This window comes from Dreissena polymorpha, chromosome 6 (assembly GCF_020536995.1).
Source record: "Dreissena polymorpha isolate Duluth1 chromosome 6, UMN_Dpol_1.0, whole genome shotgun sequence".
NCBI lineage: Eukaryota > Metazoa > Mollusca > Bivalvia > Myida > Dreissenidae > Dreissena > Dreissena polymorpha.
In genome coordinates, this window is record NC_068360.1 from 87,285,487 (window position 1) to 87,304,027 (window position 18,541).

The 18,541-nt window shown below is 37.1% G+C and overlaps 1 protein-coding gene across 1 annotated transcript in view; it reads left to right on the plus strand.

The window, feature by feature from the left end:
• LOC127835874 (carnosine synthase 1-like) overlaps positions 1-18,541 on the plus strand; it is a 50,482-nt gene that overhangs the window by 30,261 nt on the left and 1,680 nt on the right. The window contains exons 3-10 of the mRNA XM_052362299.1: positions 5,892-6,130; positions 9,626-9,886; positions 10,388-10,663; positions 11,306-11,537; positions 12,390-12,790; positions 13,813-14,032; positions 17,392-17,554; positions 17,682-17,965. Of these exons, the coding sequence (XP_052218259.1) occupies positions 5,892-6,130; positions 9,626-9,886; positions 10,388-10,663; positions 11,306-11,537; positions 12,390-12,790; positions 13,813-14,032; positions 17,392-17,554; positions 17,682-17,965 (2,076 nt within the window). The remainder of the gene's footprint in view (positions 1-5,891; positions 6,131-9,625; positions 9,887-10,387; positions 10,664-11,305; positions 11,538-12,389; positions 12,791-13,812; positions 14,033-17,391; positions 17,555-17,681; positions 17,966-18,541) is intronic.

An 18,541-nucleotide genomic window follows, 5' to 3' on the forward strand; every position in this document is an offset into this window, starting at 1 on the left:
ATTATTTGATCGCCAATTTGTTTACACTTATTTTCTAAGGTTATATCAAAACACATAATTTCGTTTCAGTAGCGTTCTATGAAAGATAATAATCTAGAAACATGTTCTGATCATGTGTGACCCTCATGATCAAGATGTAGGGTTTTGTAAAGGAGGAATTGATAGTGTTCGGAATTACATACCACATTCAAGGACTGATCCAAATACTGAACGATTGACTAAATTTGATCCTTTTTTATGTTGCATGTCCGATGACTTATAATAATTGGTTTTGTTTTTCATTTGCAGTAATGAGCCGTCAAGTTTGAGCGAAGAGGCAGTTATACGACCCCTGTATGATTGATCAAACTGCCGAGGTTGTAAGAAGTGGAAGAATGTCTCTTTGTCAATCCTCTAAAACATATTACCTACTTTTCCCTCTTTATTTACTAAAAAACTTTTTCAAAATTGAATGAGTATGTTAGTGTAAATGATTGGCCTTATACCTTTTTCTATGTACAATGGGTTTCCAAGCTGGACTTATGAAACGGGAAATCACTGGACAATCCAAATGTGTGCATCCATGCCTGTACCATATTGTGAGAGCGCAATGGGAAATATTTTACAACGACGAACGTGAATATAACCATATTTTACGCGAGAATATATTAAACCATCTTCTTTGGTGTTCAAAAACCAGCATGGATGCCTCAAGAAGTATTTTAATCTTTTGTGCGAAACAAGAAATAGCCTTAGACCAGAGCATTGTGTATTTACTAAATACACAATAACCAGAATGAAAGCTAGATGTTGTATGGAAACATAGATTTAACAAGATACATTGTTAACAGACCACATCTAGCGTTGAAATAATTGCTATTTTATACGGAACACTGATTTTGTATGGGTTAACTTTATTTTACGAAATAATTAACGAAATATTCGTTGATGTTGAGTGTTAATGGGGCTTTAAAACGATCTGTCTGGTTATGATGTTTACGCATTGGGTCGCAAAACACATTAACTTATCGGGATGAAATTTATGATCGAATCCCGGCTGTATTAGGTTTGAAGAAATAAAAGTGTGCGCTTTGCAACACTGCGTTTTGCAAGATAGAATCTTTATTTGAAATATGAAATGAGTAAAATAGACATAAAATAATTCTTTTGAACGAAATCACATTCATTGAGTATCAAATTAACTGAAGTTTGTATTTAAATAGCTAATATGTATTTAATGCTCATGCCATTAAGCATTACATATTGGGGACTTAAAATGATACATTCATTCGTTTCAAGTTACCGAAATTATAAACGTAACATCACTAAAATTATGTTTCACACTTGTGAATGACATCAACGCGACTTCTGACATTAACGCTGCCTGGTTTGAATAGAGACTGGTTGATTTTCGCCAAAATATTCGTATGTAATTATATCCGTCAGTCCCACAATTTACTTTTTACATGTAATGCTTATTTGTGTAATTTGAATAAAAAACAAAAATTCTATTGTGGTAATGGATTACAGTGTTCTTTGCATTTTCACTAATTGACAGTGAGTTTGGTAAATGAAAAGTTCGGTAAAAAGGTAAAAGAGTTGAATATGTCTGGACAAAGGGCGTGACTAACTGTAAAGTATCTGAATGCGTATTAATATCCTTGTTTCGTTGACGTTTTTAAAAATATCAATTTACCGAAACCTCCAGATCTATTGCTCTGTATTACTTTTATAACGACCTTGTCATTTATCGAACTTACATGTTATCGTTTTTATTACAGAACTTGTTTCTAAGTTGGTATTTTTCAAACTGTGTCAATTAAATGGAATCATCGGGATTTTTTTTTAAAAAGGTCATCATGTTCGGAATTACGAACACTTCGGTTCGGAATTACGAACATATGTTCGGAATAAGGAACAGTTGGATGTCCGCATGCTTTGTAAATAATTTCTTTTTGGTTGGACCATTATATAATTCTATATTGGACTAAAGAATATCATATGCACATATCTAGTTGATTATTGTCTCCCTTTGATTAAAAGTGATCGTAATTCCGAACATCATTATAAGTGGCTTAAGTGTTCGGAAATAGGTACACCCGCTCTAAGTGTATTGTTTTAGTTTTAAAATCCTGTACTTTGTGTTTCAATTTTACCGGTAAAGCTTGTTTGCGAAAATAAATCGGGTGCTAGACAATCATATTATTATTATAATTATTATTTTTACTATTATTATTATTATTATTATTATTATTATTATTATTATTATTATTATTATTATTATTATTATTATTATTATTATTATTATAATTATTATTATGTACATTTAACGACGCGTGTCATGCGAAAATGGGTCTTATGCCGTATGCGCAGTCTAATGAGGAGCTGCCCTCTCCGCTAATTAGATCAGGAAATCTTGATTGACATTTTAGGCTGTAGCGGACTGCCTGAACAGACTGCGCGATTGCCGTTTATGCCATAAGACCTATTTTTGCAAGACGCGGATCATACTATCTTCGAATCGGGAAGCTGCATGGCGATGGACCTTAATGTACGCGTATGTCGGCCCCTAAAACGTTATGGGCTCGTAGATTTGCATAGGAAACTCCTCATACAAAAGCTTACTAAAAGAAGTAGTGTGTGTTTGTATTGCGTGTGTATATTTAATGAATTTTGAAACAAAATAAGTGCAGAGAACAGCAATTTTGTTAAAAAGATGAGCCATAATAATTTTTACAGGCAGTAAGGAAAAACTATTACATTTCATTCACTAAATATATAAGTTTGACAAAACATGCAAAAAGAAGACACACAGAAATTAAATAATTCATATTATATGAATGACTGGAAAGTGATTAATAAACTACTTTGAAGGGAAGTACAGAAAACTATAAAGTTCAATAAGTGGTATTTGTAATAGTATTTCGTATGGTAATAGCTTTCTTTTTATATTTACATAAAATACATTTTGCAACTTTACAGGTTGATGTTAATAAACTAAGAAAATTAAGAACATATAGATTGGTGTAATAAAAACGTGTAATGTATTGTTGCCGTAGTTACCGGAAAAATAAGCAAACACGAATGATATCGAGTTCGTCCTCTTTATCCCGTTGGTTACAACAACGGCAATTAAGTTCTTCATGAGGGATATTTTTGCGTGCGTATCTTCCGGTCTAAATTCTCAAGAGATGGACAGAAGCCCTTAATTGTAAAAATATAAACGTTGACTATTTGGCAATAAATCTAAGTAGTATGCATATTCAAGAAGAGTTTTAAATATCCAATACATATCTAGAGTAGAACTTCTAATAATATTGCAAAACCTTTCCTGTTTAAATGTGTCAATAATTCTGCACTTAAATTCGCATACAAAAGCGTGACTTTTAGTTATATTCGCTGTTTAAAAAAAATCCGTAATCGTTGAATTATTGTTCAAAGCTTCCCAGACAATTTGTGCATCCTTTATAACTATCATTTAGTCTTTGGGATGTACATCGTTTGTATAATAATATTTGTACGGTTCATAATTTTAAACCAATACTTACCAATTTGTTCATATCGTTTTAAATACAATGGGTATCTGCCCATTCCACCATATATTTTAGCATTGCAAGTGCTCATTTTTACGTTTAACAGTCTTTTGCAAAGTGTAAATGAATGCGTTCAATCTCTTTGGTTTATTAAAACCGCATATTTCAGAGGCATAGCAACAAATAGACCCAACAAAATAATCAAACAACTGGCAATATTATTGCATCTGAAGATCATATTGTTCAACATTTATATAGTAAAATATGAATAGCCTTAAGGGCTTTTCCAACTAAATGTTTTTGATTGAAAGTGAAACTAACAGTGTAATTAAAAACCGCGCAAAGATAATTTAAATTGTCGACGAATTCTATATTTTGACCACTATATGTCTATTTTCGTCTTGTCAAATGTTATCCCTATTGCAAAAAATCATTACTTTTATCGTTGAAATGTTAACATTAAGCTCCGAGGAATAACAATACAGATACATTTTATCTAAGTTGTTCTGTACTTCTTTTGATGATTTACCTGATATTGCCATATCATCCCCAAATAACCATACAATTAATGTTATTTCGTCTATATTTAAGCCTGACAATGTGCTGTTTTGTAAAAAAAAGTTCCAAATCTTATACAAATAGTGAAAGGAAAATTGTAGATCTTTTTACCTTCATTTGTCGTAGACGGGCAGCATAACTAATGTTTTCTAAATATGTTGTACACGACTTAACACAAGATTTAAAATGTTCATACATAGTTTAAATTATTTTCAGCAATTAACCCTGTTCAAGCCATGTTTCACATAAATTCACTATATTAAAGGACATACAAACTTATTTATATTTTGCTTTATTTGCGTGCTAACTAACACAAGCAATATTCCAGCTAACAGAACTAACACTTAACTGTATTTTATTACTATTTACAATATGTGTATGTCCTCGGCCGTATTCCTAGGCTATGACAAATTCGTGAGGAAACATGTACGTCTTCGCCCTAGTGTAGTGTTATCGAATGGGAGGTTTCTGCTCGGTGTTGCTTCTTCTGCTTCAATGTCATCATTAACGTGGTCGGTATCCAACTCACACTTTAGGTTTATTTTGTTGCTAGGTTCTTTATTCGGAAAACCATGTTGAAATGCATCACCTGATCCCCTTTTACCGACAGATACAATTGATCGTGTAGTGTCGCTGTATTTCTAAACTGTGTTATTGATTATTAACGTATCGTCACGAATAACTACGTTGTTTCCCTGCAACCGTTCGGACATCATCCGTTCACCGGAGTCAAACAGCGAATCACGATTTTTATGTTATAGTGTAATAGCACGATTTAAGTTCACAGCCCTTGTATTGCAAGACTTAGAATAGTTTTTTACATTTATTTTAGTCACGCGACTTTATTTGATGCGCTTTTTCAATTTCTCAAACGTCTTCTTGTTCTTCACAATTCAGCGTTTGCTAAAAGGATTATCGCATTTTAGTTGCTGTAACGCGACTCTTATAATGTTAACGCGATAAATAACTCTAGCTCGATCTGTCTTTTTTTTCAGAGCAAACAATTTTTACAGAAACCGTATACACGATTCTTTACCGACAATCAAATTTAGCAATGGACATCGGAGCGAGTGTGAACACCGGAAATGACACCGACGTCGACCACTTGAAAGACGTTAAAATTGCTACAAAGTCGGGCACGAATGTAGGATGGAAGCAGGACGCAAATTTGGGACCAGTGTCCACGTGGACTAATGCGGTATGTAGCACCCAGTTTTGTTTAATTTGTTTGCTGCTATGCTGTTGTTGTTTGGTGTGTGTGATTATTATGTATGGAAGTAGGTTTCCCATTAGTAACATACAATCAACCTATTTGAAAGATTCCCGGTGAGGACGCGGACATCGCGAGCCAGTACCACGAGTTGCAATACCATCTGTTCGAGCTTGGGTATCCCGAGACCGTGGATCGCACCCGCGCCCCTCGGGCCGCCAAGGACGCGTCCAGAGAGAAGGCGGTGGTGGCCGTGCTACACCGGGCCGGGAATACCACGTCGATATGCCTGGAAGGTAACGCGCTTTGTCTAACCTCTATGGATCCATACTGAATAGTGAGGTATGCGAAGATTTTTTTTGACACACGTTGCTAAGGGTAATAATTCATATTGATATGTATGTATATGTACATGATTGAGGGTATATGCTTGGCTATTTAATTCATGCGCGATAGATTTGTATCGCCAATTGGCACTTTGTTATTGCCGTGTACACGTGAATGTTCACGTAAGTCTATATTTTATAACCTTAAATTCAAATAAGTAATAATTATTGTTGAAATTAGAATGAGTTACAATAACCCATACATATTTTTTAACCCCACCCAAGGCGGGCGTCAGGCGCCGGGCACATTTTACATGATCCTGTCGTCGTCGTGGCTCTCCAAGGTCCCCTCTAGTATACATCGGGGCCTTGACACCCTATACGTGCACAAGGCCGTCACGTTTTACGCAGGCGGCGCAACTTACCTTGACGAATTCGAGCCGCCGAGGCAAGTGACGTATCTCGTGAATTATTTTACTCATGCGGCCACTGGCGGACAGAGAAACGACGGACATACTATTGAGGTAATGTAGCCACCAGCATTTTTTGGTTTCTTAAGGTAACGGACTCTGCAAGCCATGCAGGGTAATCCAAATATATGAGTCGCATTCTGGAAAAAATGAGCTCAATTAATGTGCGTCAGTCAAGTGTCGTCCCAGATTGGTATGTGTAGTTATCTCAGGCTAATCAGGGACGATACATTCCCCGTAGAATGGATTTTCATTTAGAAGAAAGTTTCTGTGAACAAAAATTTCCATAAAAGCGGAATGTGTCTGTCCTGATTATCTTGTGTGGACTTCACTGGCTTATCTTGGATAACACCTAACACACATGCATTAAGACCAGTTTTCCCACCAAATCTTGCCAGTAGCGATGTTTTACATCGCTTTAATGCTTGTCATGCATGGTAATTGGTATTCGATCTATTTTAACAGTGTTCAATGGTATTTCTTTACATAGTGGTCAATTTATTGTACACTAAAATTATTATGAACAAATTCAGGGCAACGATTCTTGCTTTAAGTTTGAAGCAAAATTACTAGGGATGGCAAAACTATTCGAATATTCGAATATTCGATTGAATGGCCAGTATTCGAATAACAGAATTGATATTCGCATATTCGCATTTTTTTCAAACGTATTTGCCCTTATATTAAATGACCTACGAGCCGCTTACTAATTGGCACCCGAAATCATTTGGGATAAACGTGTATGATGTGACGTTCTTCGTGTCAAACTGCGGCCCGTATCAGCGTTGGTGTACGGAAGAAATACCCTCCGGAAGAAACACCCTTCCCTAAAAACAGCATAGCGGAAGAAACCCCTTTCACATTTTGCATACGCGGAAGAAACACTCGCGATAGTTTTGCATAATGCGAAATAAACCCCCTTTTATATCGGAACAAACCACCTTTCCAAATTGTACTAACAGTTAAAATCACAGGTAATAAGCGTTTACGCTTGTATTTGTGGTTCGTTTATTCGAAAGCGTTGGTTTTAATTAGTGTTTGTTTTTTTAGAAAATGTGTCACACTCAACCCCAGATATTTTATTCATTTGATCTAATGTTAATATAAAAGGCTATAAAAAAAGGTTTAGCAACCATTCAGAATTTCCTGACCAATTACGTGCCACTTCGCCATGTCCTAAATCCTAACACGATTTACGCCCAGTTTATAATTCAGAAACACAATATTTCTGACTGGATATTCAAAATTATGAAATGAGCACAACTGCTTATTTTCAATCACAAAAACCATAACAAACTATGATATGATACGATGCGTGACGTAACTGTTGTAAAACTCCATCAGTCAGCTATAAAATAGAAGTTTATGGGAATCTTACACACAAACTTTAAGCTTAATGGTGTACAACAATTTCGTAAACGTGATTTTCTGCGATACGATCTCAAAACGTTCCCAAGCAGAACTCGATACATGTGAATATGGAAAACATATTCACGCTGATCAACACTTCATATCTAGAGGCGAAATACAGCATACTGTTAAATGAACTGAATGGTTGAATGGTTTCGTTTAATGAATACATGCAGTCAACACACGCAAACACTTCTTTATGACCCAGAGGACTGACTGGCTGGCTGGCTGGCTGGCTAACTGACTGACTGGCTGACTGACTGACTGACTGTCGGACTGACTGCCTGACTGACTGTCTGACTGACTGCCTGACTGACAGACTGACTGACTGACTAACTGACTGACTGACTGACTGACTGACTGACTGACTGACTGACTGACTGACTGACTGACTGACTGACTGACTGACTGACTGACTGACTGACTGACTGACTGACTGACTGACTGACTGACTGACTGACTGACTGACTGACTGACTGACTGACTGACTGACTGACTATAATAATAATAATAATAATAATAATAATAATAATAATAAATAATTGTTTCTTATTTGGTCATGTTAAAATTATATCCCAAAATGAACATTTATTAACAAACAAATACTTTTTTTAATTAGGTGCCATTTAAGGGCTTCACTTGACTGGCGAATAATAATTTAGCTTCTGTGATCACAGTTTTAAAAGACATTAAAATGTTTCTTTTTATAAACGTACATGATATCGTTATTTTATTATAAATTTCGTAAACGTGATTTTCTGCGATACGATCTCAAAACGTCCCCAAGCAGAACTCAATAAATGTGAATATGGAAAACATATTAACGCTGATCATCACTTCATATCTAGAGGCGAAATACAACATACTGTAAAATGAACTGAATGGTTGAATGGTTTCGTTTAATGAATACATGCAGTCAACACACGCAAACACTTCTTTATGACCCATTGGACTGACTGTATGGCTGGCTGGCTGGCTGGCTGACTGACTGGCTGACTGACTAACTATCTGACTGACTGACTGACTGACTGACTGACAGACTGACTGACTGACTGACTGACTGACTGACTGACTGACTGACTGACTGACTGACTGACTGACTGACTGACTGACTGACTGACTGACTGACTGACTGACTGACTGACTGACTGACTGACTGACTGACTGACTGACTGACTGACTGACTGACTGACTGACTGACTGACTGACTGACTGACTGACTGACTGACTGACTGACTGACTGACTGACTGACTGACAGACTGACTGACTGTCTGACTCTCTGTCTGACTGACTGACAGACTGACTGACTGACTGACTGACTGACTGACTGAATGACTGACTGACTGACTGACTGACTATAATAATAATAATAATAATAAATAACATTTTATTATTTGGTCTTGTTAAAATTATATCCCAAAATGAACATTTATTAACAAACAAATACTCTTTTTTTTTCAATTATAAACGTACATGATATCGTTATTTTAAAATTTCAAATAAAAATAAAATTCTATGACATTATGTTTTTCCTTATATTTGTTCTTTAATAGTTGGTGTACCGTGCATGCCTTATTAATATGTTTCTTTATATACACGTACATGCTACCGTTACTTTAAACTTTAAAAATAAAATAACATTCTATGACATAATGTTTTCCTTCTATATGTGCCCGATTACAGTATCAGTCATAGTATTAGCCGACAGCGATACACTTATTCGATAGCAACGTTAATAAACAGCCTCGTATTCAGCAAACGGATATAACTTACAAAACAATGGAAGTTAACACAGAACAAGTTTCACTCTTTTCTGATATATTTCGTCTAAATAAGCTTTTTTAAAGTTTGTTTTTACAATCAAGCTACATTTTCTTTCTATTTCTCAACACCACAATTGTATATTCAATTTTCTGTGTCAATAAATATTTATTATCCCTACCGGATACGAAACTGAGAAATAGAAGTTAAATCAATCCAGCCGTTTTATGCGAATATTCGAATATTCGATTGAATGGATTTGCGAATATTCGAATACCGATATAAGTATTCGATGCCATCACTAAAAATTACAGTTAAAAATATAAAAAGAAACGTATGCAATGTAGTGTCGGTTATCGAAAATAACATATTTTCAGGCAAATTTGGATTGTCCAATGAGCAATTCGTATGACCTCCGTGACGTCATCAATGACCGGCTCTGGTCACGAAGTGTCCTGTATTCCGTTGGCATAGCAACGCCCGAAACGCTCGCGTTCTGTTACAAACCGAAGCACAGTCTGGTTGCTGTGCCTGCCAATGCCGTCATCCACGAGTACGAAAGGAACACCAGTCCGGATTTTGTGGCGAAAGAAGTCTCAAAATTCCTGCAAGAGTTGTCCAATAACAACCGCAAAAGGGTAAATGTTGTTTCTGATCGTATGAGTTTCGCAGTGAATCTATTTATTTTTTCAGAATGCACTTAAAGTATATATATATATATATATATATATATATATATATATATATATATATATATATATATATATATATATATATATATATATATATATACTATATATATATATATATATATTATATATCTATATATATCTCATATCTATATATCTATATATATATTATACTATATATATATATATATATATATATATATATATATATATATATGCATCTATTGTAAATAATCAATATATCGACATTAGCTTCGATAATGGAATAACAAAAAAGGCAGTGTTGGACTGTTAATATTAAAGTATATGCGCATTTATTTCACAGAGCAGTGTTTAATTCCATGGAAAAAAAGTTGAGATTTTTTTCAATGGAAATGTATTGTCCCTTTAAATTTATCATTTTGCCACATTATCATCATATTCGATTACCTTCAAGTCTACTACCTACAGATTTTCATAAGACCGTCCAAACGAACACAGATGGGAAGCTCGGACGCCTCGGTTTTCAGCATTGAAGACCGGTCCTGTATTGTGGACGCGGTGCTGGAAATGCTGAACGAGCTTCAAGACTCAAACTCCGTTCTCGTGGAGGCTTACATCGACCATCTGATCGCCGGAAAGACCGAGGACGCGAAGTACCTGTGGGTCGCGCCCAGCGCGGATTTCGGCGTAAAATGTCGAGCGATCGTCTGCAGAGATTTTGACAACACACCCGTCTGCACGCCGGTCTGTCGTCTGCTTTTTTTAAAGTACATACTTATTTTTTTAGAATAATTAACAGTAAATAATGACAATTTGTAACAAAGAGGAAGGGAAAAACTCTGAGAACGGCGCATGTGATTTCTACCATTACATCGTGTTTTTTTCAAAATTAATAACCCCTTACTGTTCCTATACCTTTTTGTTATCTTGACCTTAACTCATTTTTTCTGTAGATGTGCACTCAATGTGGAGAAATAACCCTCGTTCTTGGAAAACGGGGCTTAATACGTGTGCATGAAGTGTCACCCCGTATTTTCCGTGCCGTCCGCACAGGCTTATCATGGACGATAATTTCCGCCTAGATTGGAGACTGGTTTAGAAGTCGCCTCCTTTATATAAAAAAGTATATGTATGCGGAAAGTTTTGTACCTGATTAGCCTGTGCGGACTGCACATGCTAATCTTGGATGACACTGTGCGCACATGCATTAAGCCCGGTTTTCATAGAACGCGGATCAATTTGCAGCAGGCATAGAAATAAGTGATGTAGAATTCGTACAAGCTTACAAGTATTATACAAGGTCTGACATAATTGTGGGACCGAGTTGAAATTATTTCCGATGTATGCAAGTTTGTTCGAAAATAATTGTCAGTCGTTCTCTTTAAGCCGATCTGCAGTATGTTCAACAAACAAATCGACATCCGAGGTGCTGAGACGGTACCAATGTCCCTCGAAACCGTGCTGAAAACGTTGAACATTGTCGACGAAACGTTTATCTCGGAATTCCAGACTAAAATGCGCGCGCACGCAGAGAAGGCGCTTCAGTTAATCATGGACCGCGAGAGTAAACGGTCAGACGAGGAGAGGGTGGAGCCACGTGCGCAAACGGACCTCATTGGTGAGTTAGGTTCCGGCAGAAGTAAAATCAAGTCGAATATTATTCGCATTGTCGGCCTTTTTACAAAAAAAGAAGGATCGAGAACACACTTGAAATTATTGTGTTCAAGTTTAAGCCGCTTAAATCTCATAACAATATTTAATTTTCCCCTTCCCGTTACGTTATGAGAATCGCTCTGGGAAATTGGGGCTTAATTGTTGAGCGTAAACTGTCGGCCCAGGTAAGCGGGGAGGCGGAAAACTACAACGGGCGAGGCATGGTATGGTATTGCGCACGGGGGGATTAGAGGGTTAGGGTAAGGGTTAGGGTTAGTGTTAGGGGTCGGGTTAGGGTTTGGGTTAGCCTAAACCCAACCCTAACCCTAACCCGACTCCTAACCCTAACCCTAACCCTTACCCTTTTTTGGGGTTATCACCCCTGACCATGCCTCGCCCGTTGTAGTTTTCCGCCTCCCAGGTAAGCGTGTGCAGTCTGTAAATGCTTATCAGAGACACGCTTTCCGCTCAGACTGGCATTTCGTTTAGAAGATACTTGATTTAAATGAACAATTCCATAGAAGTGGAAATAGCCGTCGCTGATAAGCGTGTGCGGACTGCACCGGCTAATATAGCAAAACAATTAACTCACGTGGATTATGCTGCGTTTTCCCAGAGCCATGCTAATATAAATATCAAATGCATTTTTAACAAAATGATCATTACAGTTGTTGTACTGTTGTGGCGATGGGTTATACTTGTGAAACTCCACAGCTATGCTTGTGTTACCGGTATATTTTACAGTCGTAGTCGATCTGGGCATTACTGGCGTTACACTGGTTCAATATTACAAAGGCACGTTTCTGTTCCTATCCAGGCATCGACTTCGTTCTTACGGAGTGTAAAGGCAAAGTGACGGCAGCAGCGGTGAATATGGATACGCACAAGTACATCGGTTACGCTGCAGTGCGCGATAATTTCGCATCATTCGCGGACGGGATGGTTGTAGAACAAAACAGAACTGTGCAACCAGTGGAAAAAATTCTGAAGACAGGCGGAAACGATATCAGCGATAAGGATATGGCCGTCTTGAAAGTTTCTCATCCAAACAAATTCGAGTGTGGTGGTTTGGACGGTATGTCCTTTCGCCCGTTCGTTCGGACCGCTCTGACCAGATCTCAGTATTTCCTTATGTCGGGGAAGACAATACTGGCGTTAGATGCGGGCGGATTTCACAAGAGGAGAATATGGAGGATGGCGAAGAAAAGTGGTATAAATGTACGTTCACTTTTATTTATAATATGGCTGTTTTATTTGTGTAAAAAGAGATATTTCTTGAAAACCAACGCATGCCTAGCGGTAAAAGTCTTTTATAATATAATAAGTTAGTGTATGTCTTAAGTAAAATATTTTCAAGACTTTTAAAAGTCCCATTGTTTGGTGTTATCTACATGTATATGACACAATACCGGTTAGGCAGTTTCTTTATATGATGTTAGTGAAACCTTGTAAACACACTTGATGATAATGTATTTGCCAATCTTAATGGAACCTGATCGGAACAATTATCCAATGTCCAATGATATCTTTGACAAAATAATAATGGGTTACTTGAGGTCAAAAACTCGGTCACGAGGTCAAATAAAATAAATAAATGAAGAAAATACCAGGTTAATGAAATAATGAATGTATGGCGCGTCAAGAATCAACTCAGCAGCAGTAATACATGCGCATCTCTGAGTCTAAATTGTTGTGCAATTTTTAGATACACTTGATTACTGATAGTTTGTTGAATTACTTAATGTTTTATTCTGCCGATTCTAGTATCTGCTATAAGAAACGAGCACGATGAAGCTTTACTATATCTCACATTGGAGTTTCACACTTGCAGAATTTGCAGAATTAACATTTTAAGATTCTCTAGGAACACTAAGAATACTATTGATAACATACACACACTGCAGTGTACCAGTGGTGAACTATAAACAGGCAGATGCGGTGGTTATCGTTGCTAGCGTAGTAGAGCAGACGATATCGTATTTAGCAGCAGACTGACTTGCAAAACTCGCTCTACATTAGTTTTGAGCCATCGCTCACAACTAAAAACTGTTTATTTCCATCGGTTCTCATGTGACCATGTAATATGCTATTTATTTTGAATTTAACGCGTTGTATAATGTTTTAACTCGATAATCATTCCGTATAAAACGCAGGGACAGGTGATTGTTTATCGTAATTAATAAGGTAACACTGGAGTTGGTGTTTTCCCAATATCATTAAACCATATTTCTCGCACACAGCTGGTTATGGTGGATCCGGACCCAAACCACAGCAACAAGGACCTAATGCACGTCTTAATCCACTACGATGACAAAGGCGACCACGCAAACGACAGGCACCATGCGACCGAGATCGTCAGCCTCCTGAAGCAGCGAGACCTACAGGTGGACGGCTGCCTTACGTTCTGGGAGGACGCGGTACCATTGGCCGCCATGGTGCGGGAGATCCTGGGAGCGCGAGGTAGGGGGTCAGCGATTGTTATTCTATTATGAGGGCTGAAATTTAGCCGTACCCCCAACCGCCCGTTGAAAACGTGTATATTTACACATATTTAAGCATGTGAAAATCCGCCCTCGAATCTTGCATTTTTGGTAAAGAAAAGACAAGTATAGTTATTTTACTTGGCTTGTTTTTATTCTTTAGCCTTTTAATTCTAGTGACTAATAGTCTATTGGGTCTATTAATCATTCCGCATTCAAATTGTACTGCAGGTACCAAGTGCCAGCTTGGGACTTCACCGACCTATTATACATAGAACCCTTCCCCCGTAAAAGTAAAGACTACAATTTAATTGATGATTCGATAAATCAACGAGGTTCGTTGCGTATCACTCGCATCAAATAGATTTCTTGTTCAGAGTTCGGCAGAATGACAAATTTACATTAAGTGTCGTATATGCAAGACATAATGAATGCGCTTAATTAATACCAGAAAAATAGCACCCCTGATTAAATATTATACAAATAAGTTTGTTTTTTTGATAATCGTCAATCAAAATCGGAAATATAATAAAGCGTTTGCAATGTTTTTAATCGAATTCTTTTGCAAAAACTTTTATTACCGACATAGAGTTTAAACTACCCTCCAAATGCAAAAGCATCAGCGGTGTAGTGGTAGACAATTAGTTTAAGTGTCTAGATTTCCCGGGTCCGAACTTCAGAACAAGAACATTTCTTATTGTATACTGTTTCTTCTAAGTATAATTATTGGAAATGATTACAATTATTACAATTTTGTGCGTACATTTATTAAAAAAAAAATTTCAAAATACGAACATCTGTTCGAAAGCCTATTGAGTATTATGAACATGGATTTAAATAACGTCCGCTACTGCAAAACAATCGTCTTCCTTTAGAAACGCACCTCCCTTACCAATCGCCTCCGAACACCTCATCATTTGCCCAATATATTGATCCGTATACTATCCTCGACTTTTTTACCATAGACAAATACGAAAAATTAGTGTGTGTTTTTCTGCATCAACCTTTAGTCAGAGCCTATTATAAAGAAAACAGGGTTGGAAATTCCAAGAAATTGTTCAGCAAAATGCAAGGGCTTAATCTTAAGACCTACAAAACTTCTGAAAAACAATGTCTTCATTATACAGCGCTGTATAGTTGCGCAATCGTTATATTTAACCCTTCACCTCTTAGATACGTATTTTGACGCATGTCTAGTCCCAAAAGTTAAATTTAATTTAATACATTTTACTTGCTTCAAGTTTTAAAGGCTTCATTTGCAACCGTTAGATACTGATGATTAGCAAGCAGCATCTCGCAGGCTGTTTTGGTTCTATACTGTTTGCAATTAGCCATTTTGTATTTTCTTCTGAGAGGGAAAGTGTAAAGTGTATGCATGTTTACCTTTGGTAAATTTAGAATTAATTTTGCATTTATAAGCATTATGGCTTTATCATAATTAATACCTATAACGTCTCTTGGATACTTCACTCGATTTTTATAAATTCGGCCGTGGTAATTATGCTCCCCCAAAAGTTTTTAAGGGGAACATATAGTCGCCGCTTCGTCAATCCGTGTGTCCTTCAGTCCGTGCACAATTTTTGTCCGGGCTATTTCTCAGCAACTAATGACCGGAATTCAATGAAACTTTATGGGAAGCTTCACTACCAAGAGGAGATGTGCATATTATCAGCGGGTTCTGGTCGGATGATTTTTCACAGAGTTATGATCCTTGGAAATTTTCTGAACTGTACATGTAGTGCAATTCTTGTCCCCCCAACTACTAGTCGTTCCCTTTTATCTGAATATATAGTGCAATATTGCAAACAAAAAACCTTTGGGGAGCATCACCCGTCTCCGACGGTTTCTTGTTTTGAATTTTGTTGGCGTGTTGATGTCACGAAAACGCGTACGTGTTTTTCACGTGGGAAAAGTCTGAGTAAAGACTAATCCGAATATTATACAATTTCGATAAATACCATTCGTTATGTTTTTCATTGTAAATTAAAGATCTGGATGAAATGCGTACAGGCAAGATACCTCGATAGACCTCATGCACAAATACGCTAAAAGGACTCATAACGTGTAAGTATTCACCTAAGCAGATTAGTAAAGCAAGAAACAAGGGAACGGAACATACCGAGGTGTTCAACGTATTGTTTATTGATTAAAATGATGTGCGATCCTATTCTTGGTCTGCATGTAAACTGCTAACGAAAACAATTTTCAGAAAAATACCTACCATCAAAACTCGCTCTTTTCAGAGGCACAAGTATTTTTTTTTGACGTCACAGTCTTACATTAACCTTGATCTTGACCATGCTGGCACAAAATGGAATCACAGGCTAGATGCACATGTTAAGCACACACAAAAATAAGCACACTAACTTAATCCGTATTCATGTTTAATTGTTGAGAAATCTGTTGTTCCCTATTAGTAACAGCGACCTTGGCCTTTAACAAACTGACCCAAACTTTAAAACTAGGCTTGTCTGCATAAAAACAAAAAGCTGCAACATACAAACTAAATTCCAATGCAATATTCCATCAAAAGTCTAGTTATTCAGCGATAACCAAGTTTGTATTTTTAATAACATTGAATTTGATATTTACCCGAAGAGCCCCATTTAAAATCTCCAGCTAGGTCCCCACGCATACGTGCTATGTCATAAGTTTTATTAATATTTCAGATACATACTAATTTTATTGACAGGAAACAGCATTATTGCTGTTGTTGTTTTGTTCAGTAATAGTGACCTTGACCTCGACCCAATATGAACTTATTGCAATCAAAGCGAGGTCTTCCTACCTGTGTACAAGATTTAAGTGCATTATCTTTGTCAATACTCAAGCTATTTATCAGAAATTTTAATTCTATTTCTAAATTGAAAAGTGCATTGACATTGAATCGAATCAAATACATTTACAAACAAGGGTTCCATACAAGCTTGCTTTATCTCATTTCAATTAAGATTGGTCGATGCAAACTAACGCTATTGAACGGAAACCACCTGATAGACGCAGCCCATCCGCGATGCCCCACTCTTGTAACCAGGGTTTAAACTAAGTTAAAACCCTTTTATGAAAATATCATCGCCAAAAATTATCACGATACTCGTTAGTGTACAGGGTTCAACTGTAGAGAGAAAACAGTTTCGTCAACGCATAATTAATTCAAACTGTTGTTTAATGGTCGATCAATGAACGTTATTTGAAAAAAAAATATAATGAGTGAATTGTTGAAAAATAATGTTTCCAACATATTAAGTGCCAACGTCCAGGGTGCCCAACTGTTGTTTTGGCCTATAAACAAAAATAATACATAATAAAACACATATAAATTGTATATGTTATCTTAAGGCGCCTGCGTGGAAGGAGCCCTTAACGCTAAAAAGAAAAGTCGAACGCAGTCGGCAGTGTATAAGAAGGATACACCAGTCTCCCACTTGGTGAAGACCTGCCAGTTTTCCTCGCCCAGCTACCTCATCCGGGAACCCGCCGACATCGACGCCATCTGCAACCAGTAAGTTCCGGTTAGGTAGAAAGCGCGGTAACTTAGGTATAGTAGAAAGGAAATGGAACGATATATGAAATTTATCAAATACATTATCGTAAAACGGTGTGTTTATTTTTCCGTTGCGTTCTTGCAGGGTGAGCTACCCACTTATGCTGAAGCTAGAGCACGGAAACAACGCATTCGGCGCGACGCTCGTGGCGAGCGCCGAGGAGCTAAGGAAGCAACATCGCGCCACCATCGACTGCTTCCAAAAGGAGGCCGACCACCCTGGATTAGGACTGGGGTTCGGGCCGGAAACGCTCGTCATGGAGTTCTACGGGGGCACAGAGCATGACGTTGACGTGGTCATCTACGGGAACAAGCTCGTTGGGGCGTTCATTTCCGAAAACGGACCCACTAACTTCCCGTCTTTCAGGGGTTGGTCCCTTCTGATTTAGTTTGGTATTGTAGCTATAAGTGTTTCACTTGGTATTGATTTCGTTATCAAAATGACATTTCAAATGTCGTTTGACCACATCGTATTACGTTGGTTGGTATTTTCTAATTCTGTACATACAGCCTTTTATATTTAGTTAGATGAACATAATGATTTATGAAAATTACCTTGTGACAACATTTGATTGATAATGTGATCATTTAAAAACTAGGATTGCGTGGGTTAACTATGTCAGAAGGACTTCTTGGTTTGATGGTGATATTTATTTAAACAGTGTAAACTCATCATAATTTGGATTTGACTATCGGAGTGGTGTAGATAAACATCGCATAATAAAACCGGAGATGTTGCGCCATTTTCCTCGACAAGCTGAATGTCGAGGTCTATTTTATTTTTCAATGAGTTAAGTTTATTTTCGTAAATGAAAATATTTCAACGGCTTCATTGAAGTTTATATAAATAAGACATTCGGTATCCATAATAAATATTTGTAGGCGTTTAATTGATACGTGATTGTTACAAGTGCAACTGTCAGCTTCACTGTACAAGTGTGGCCG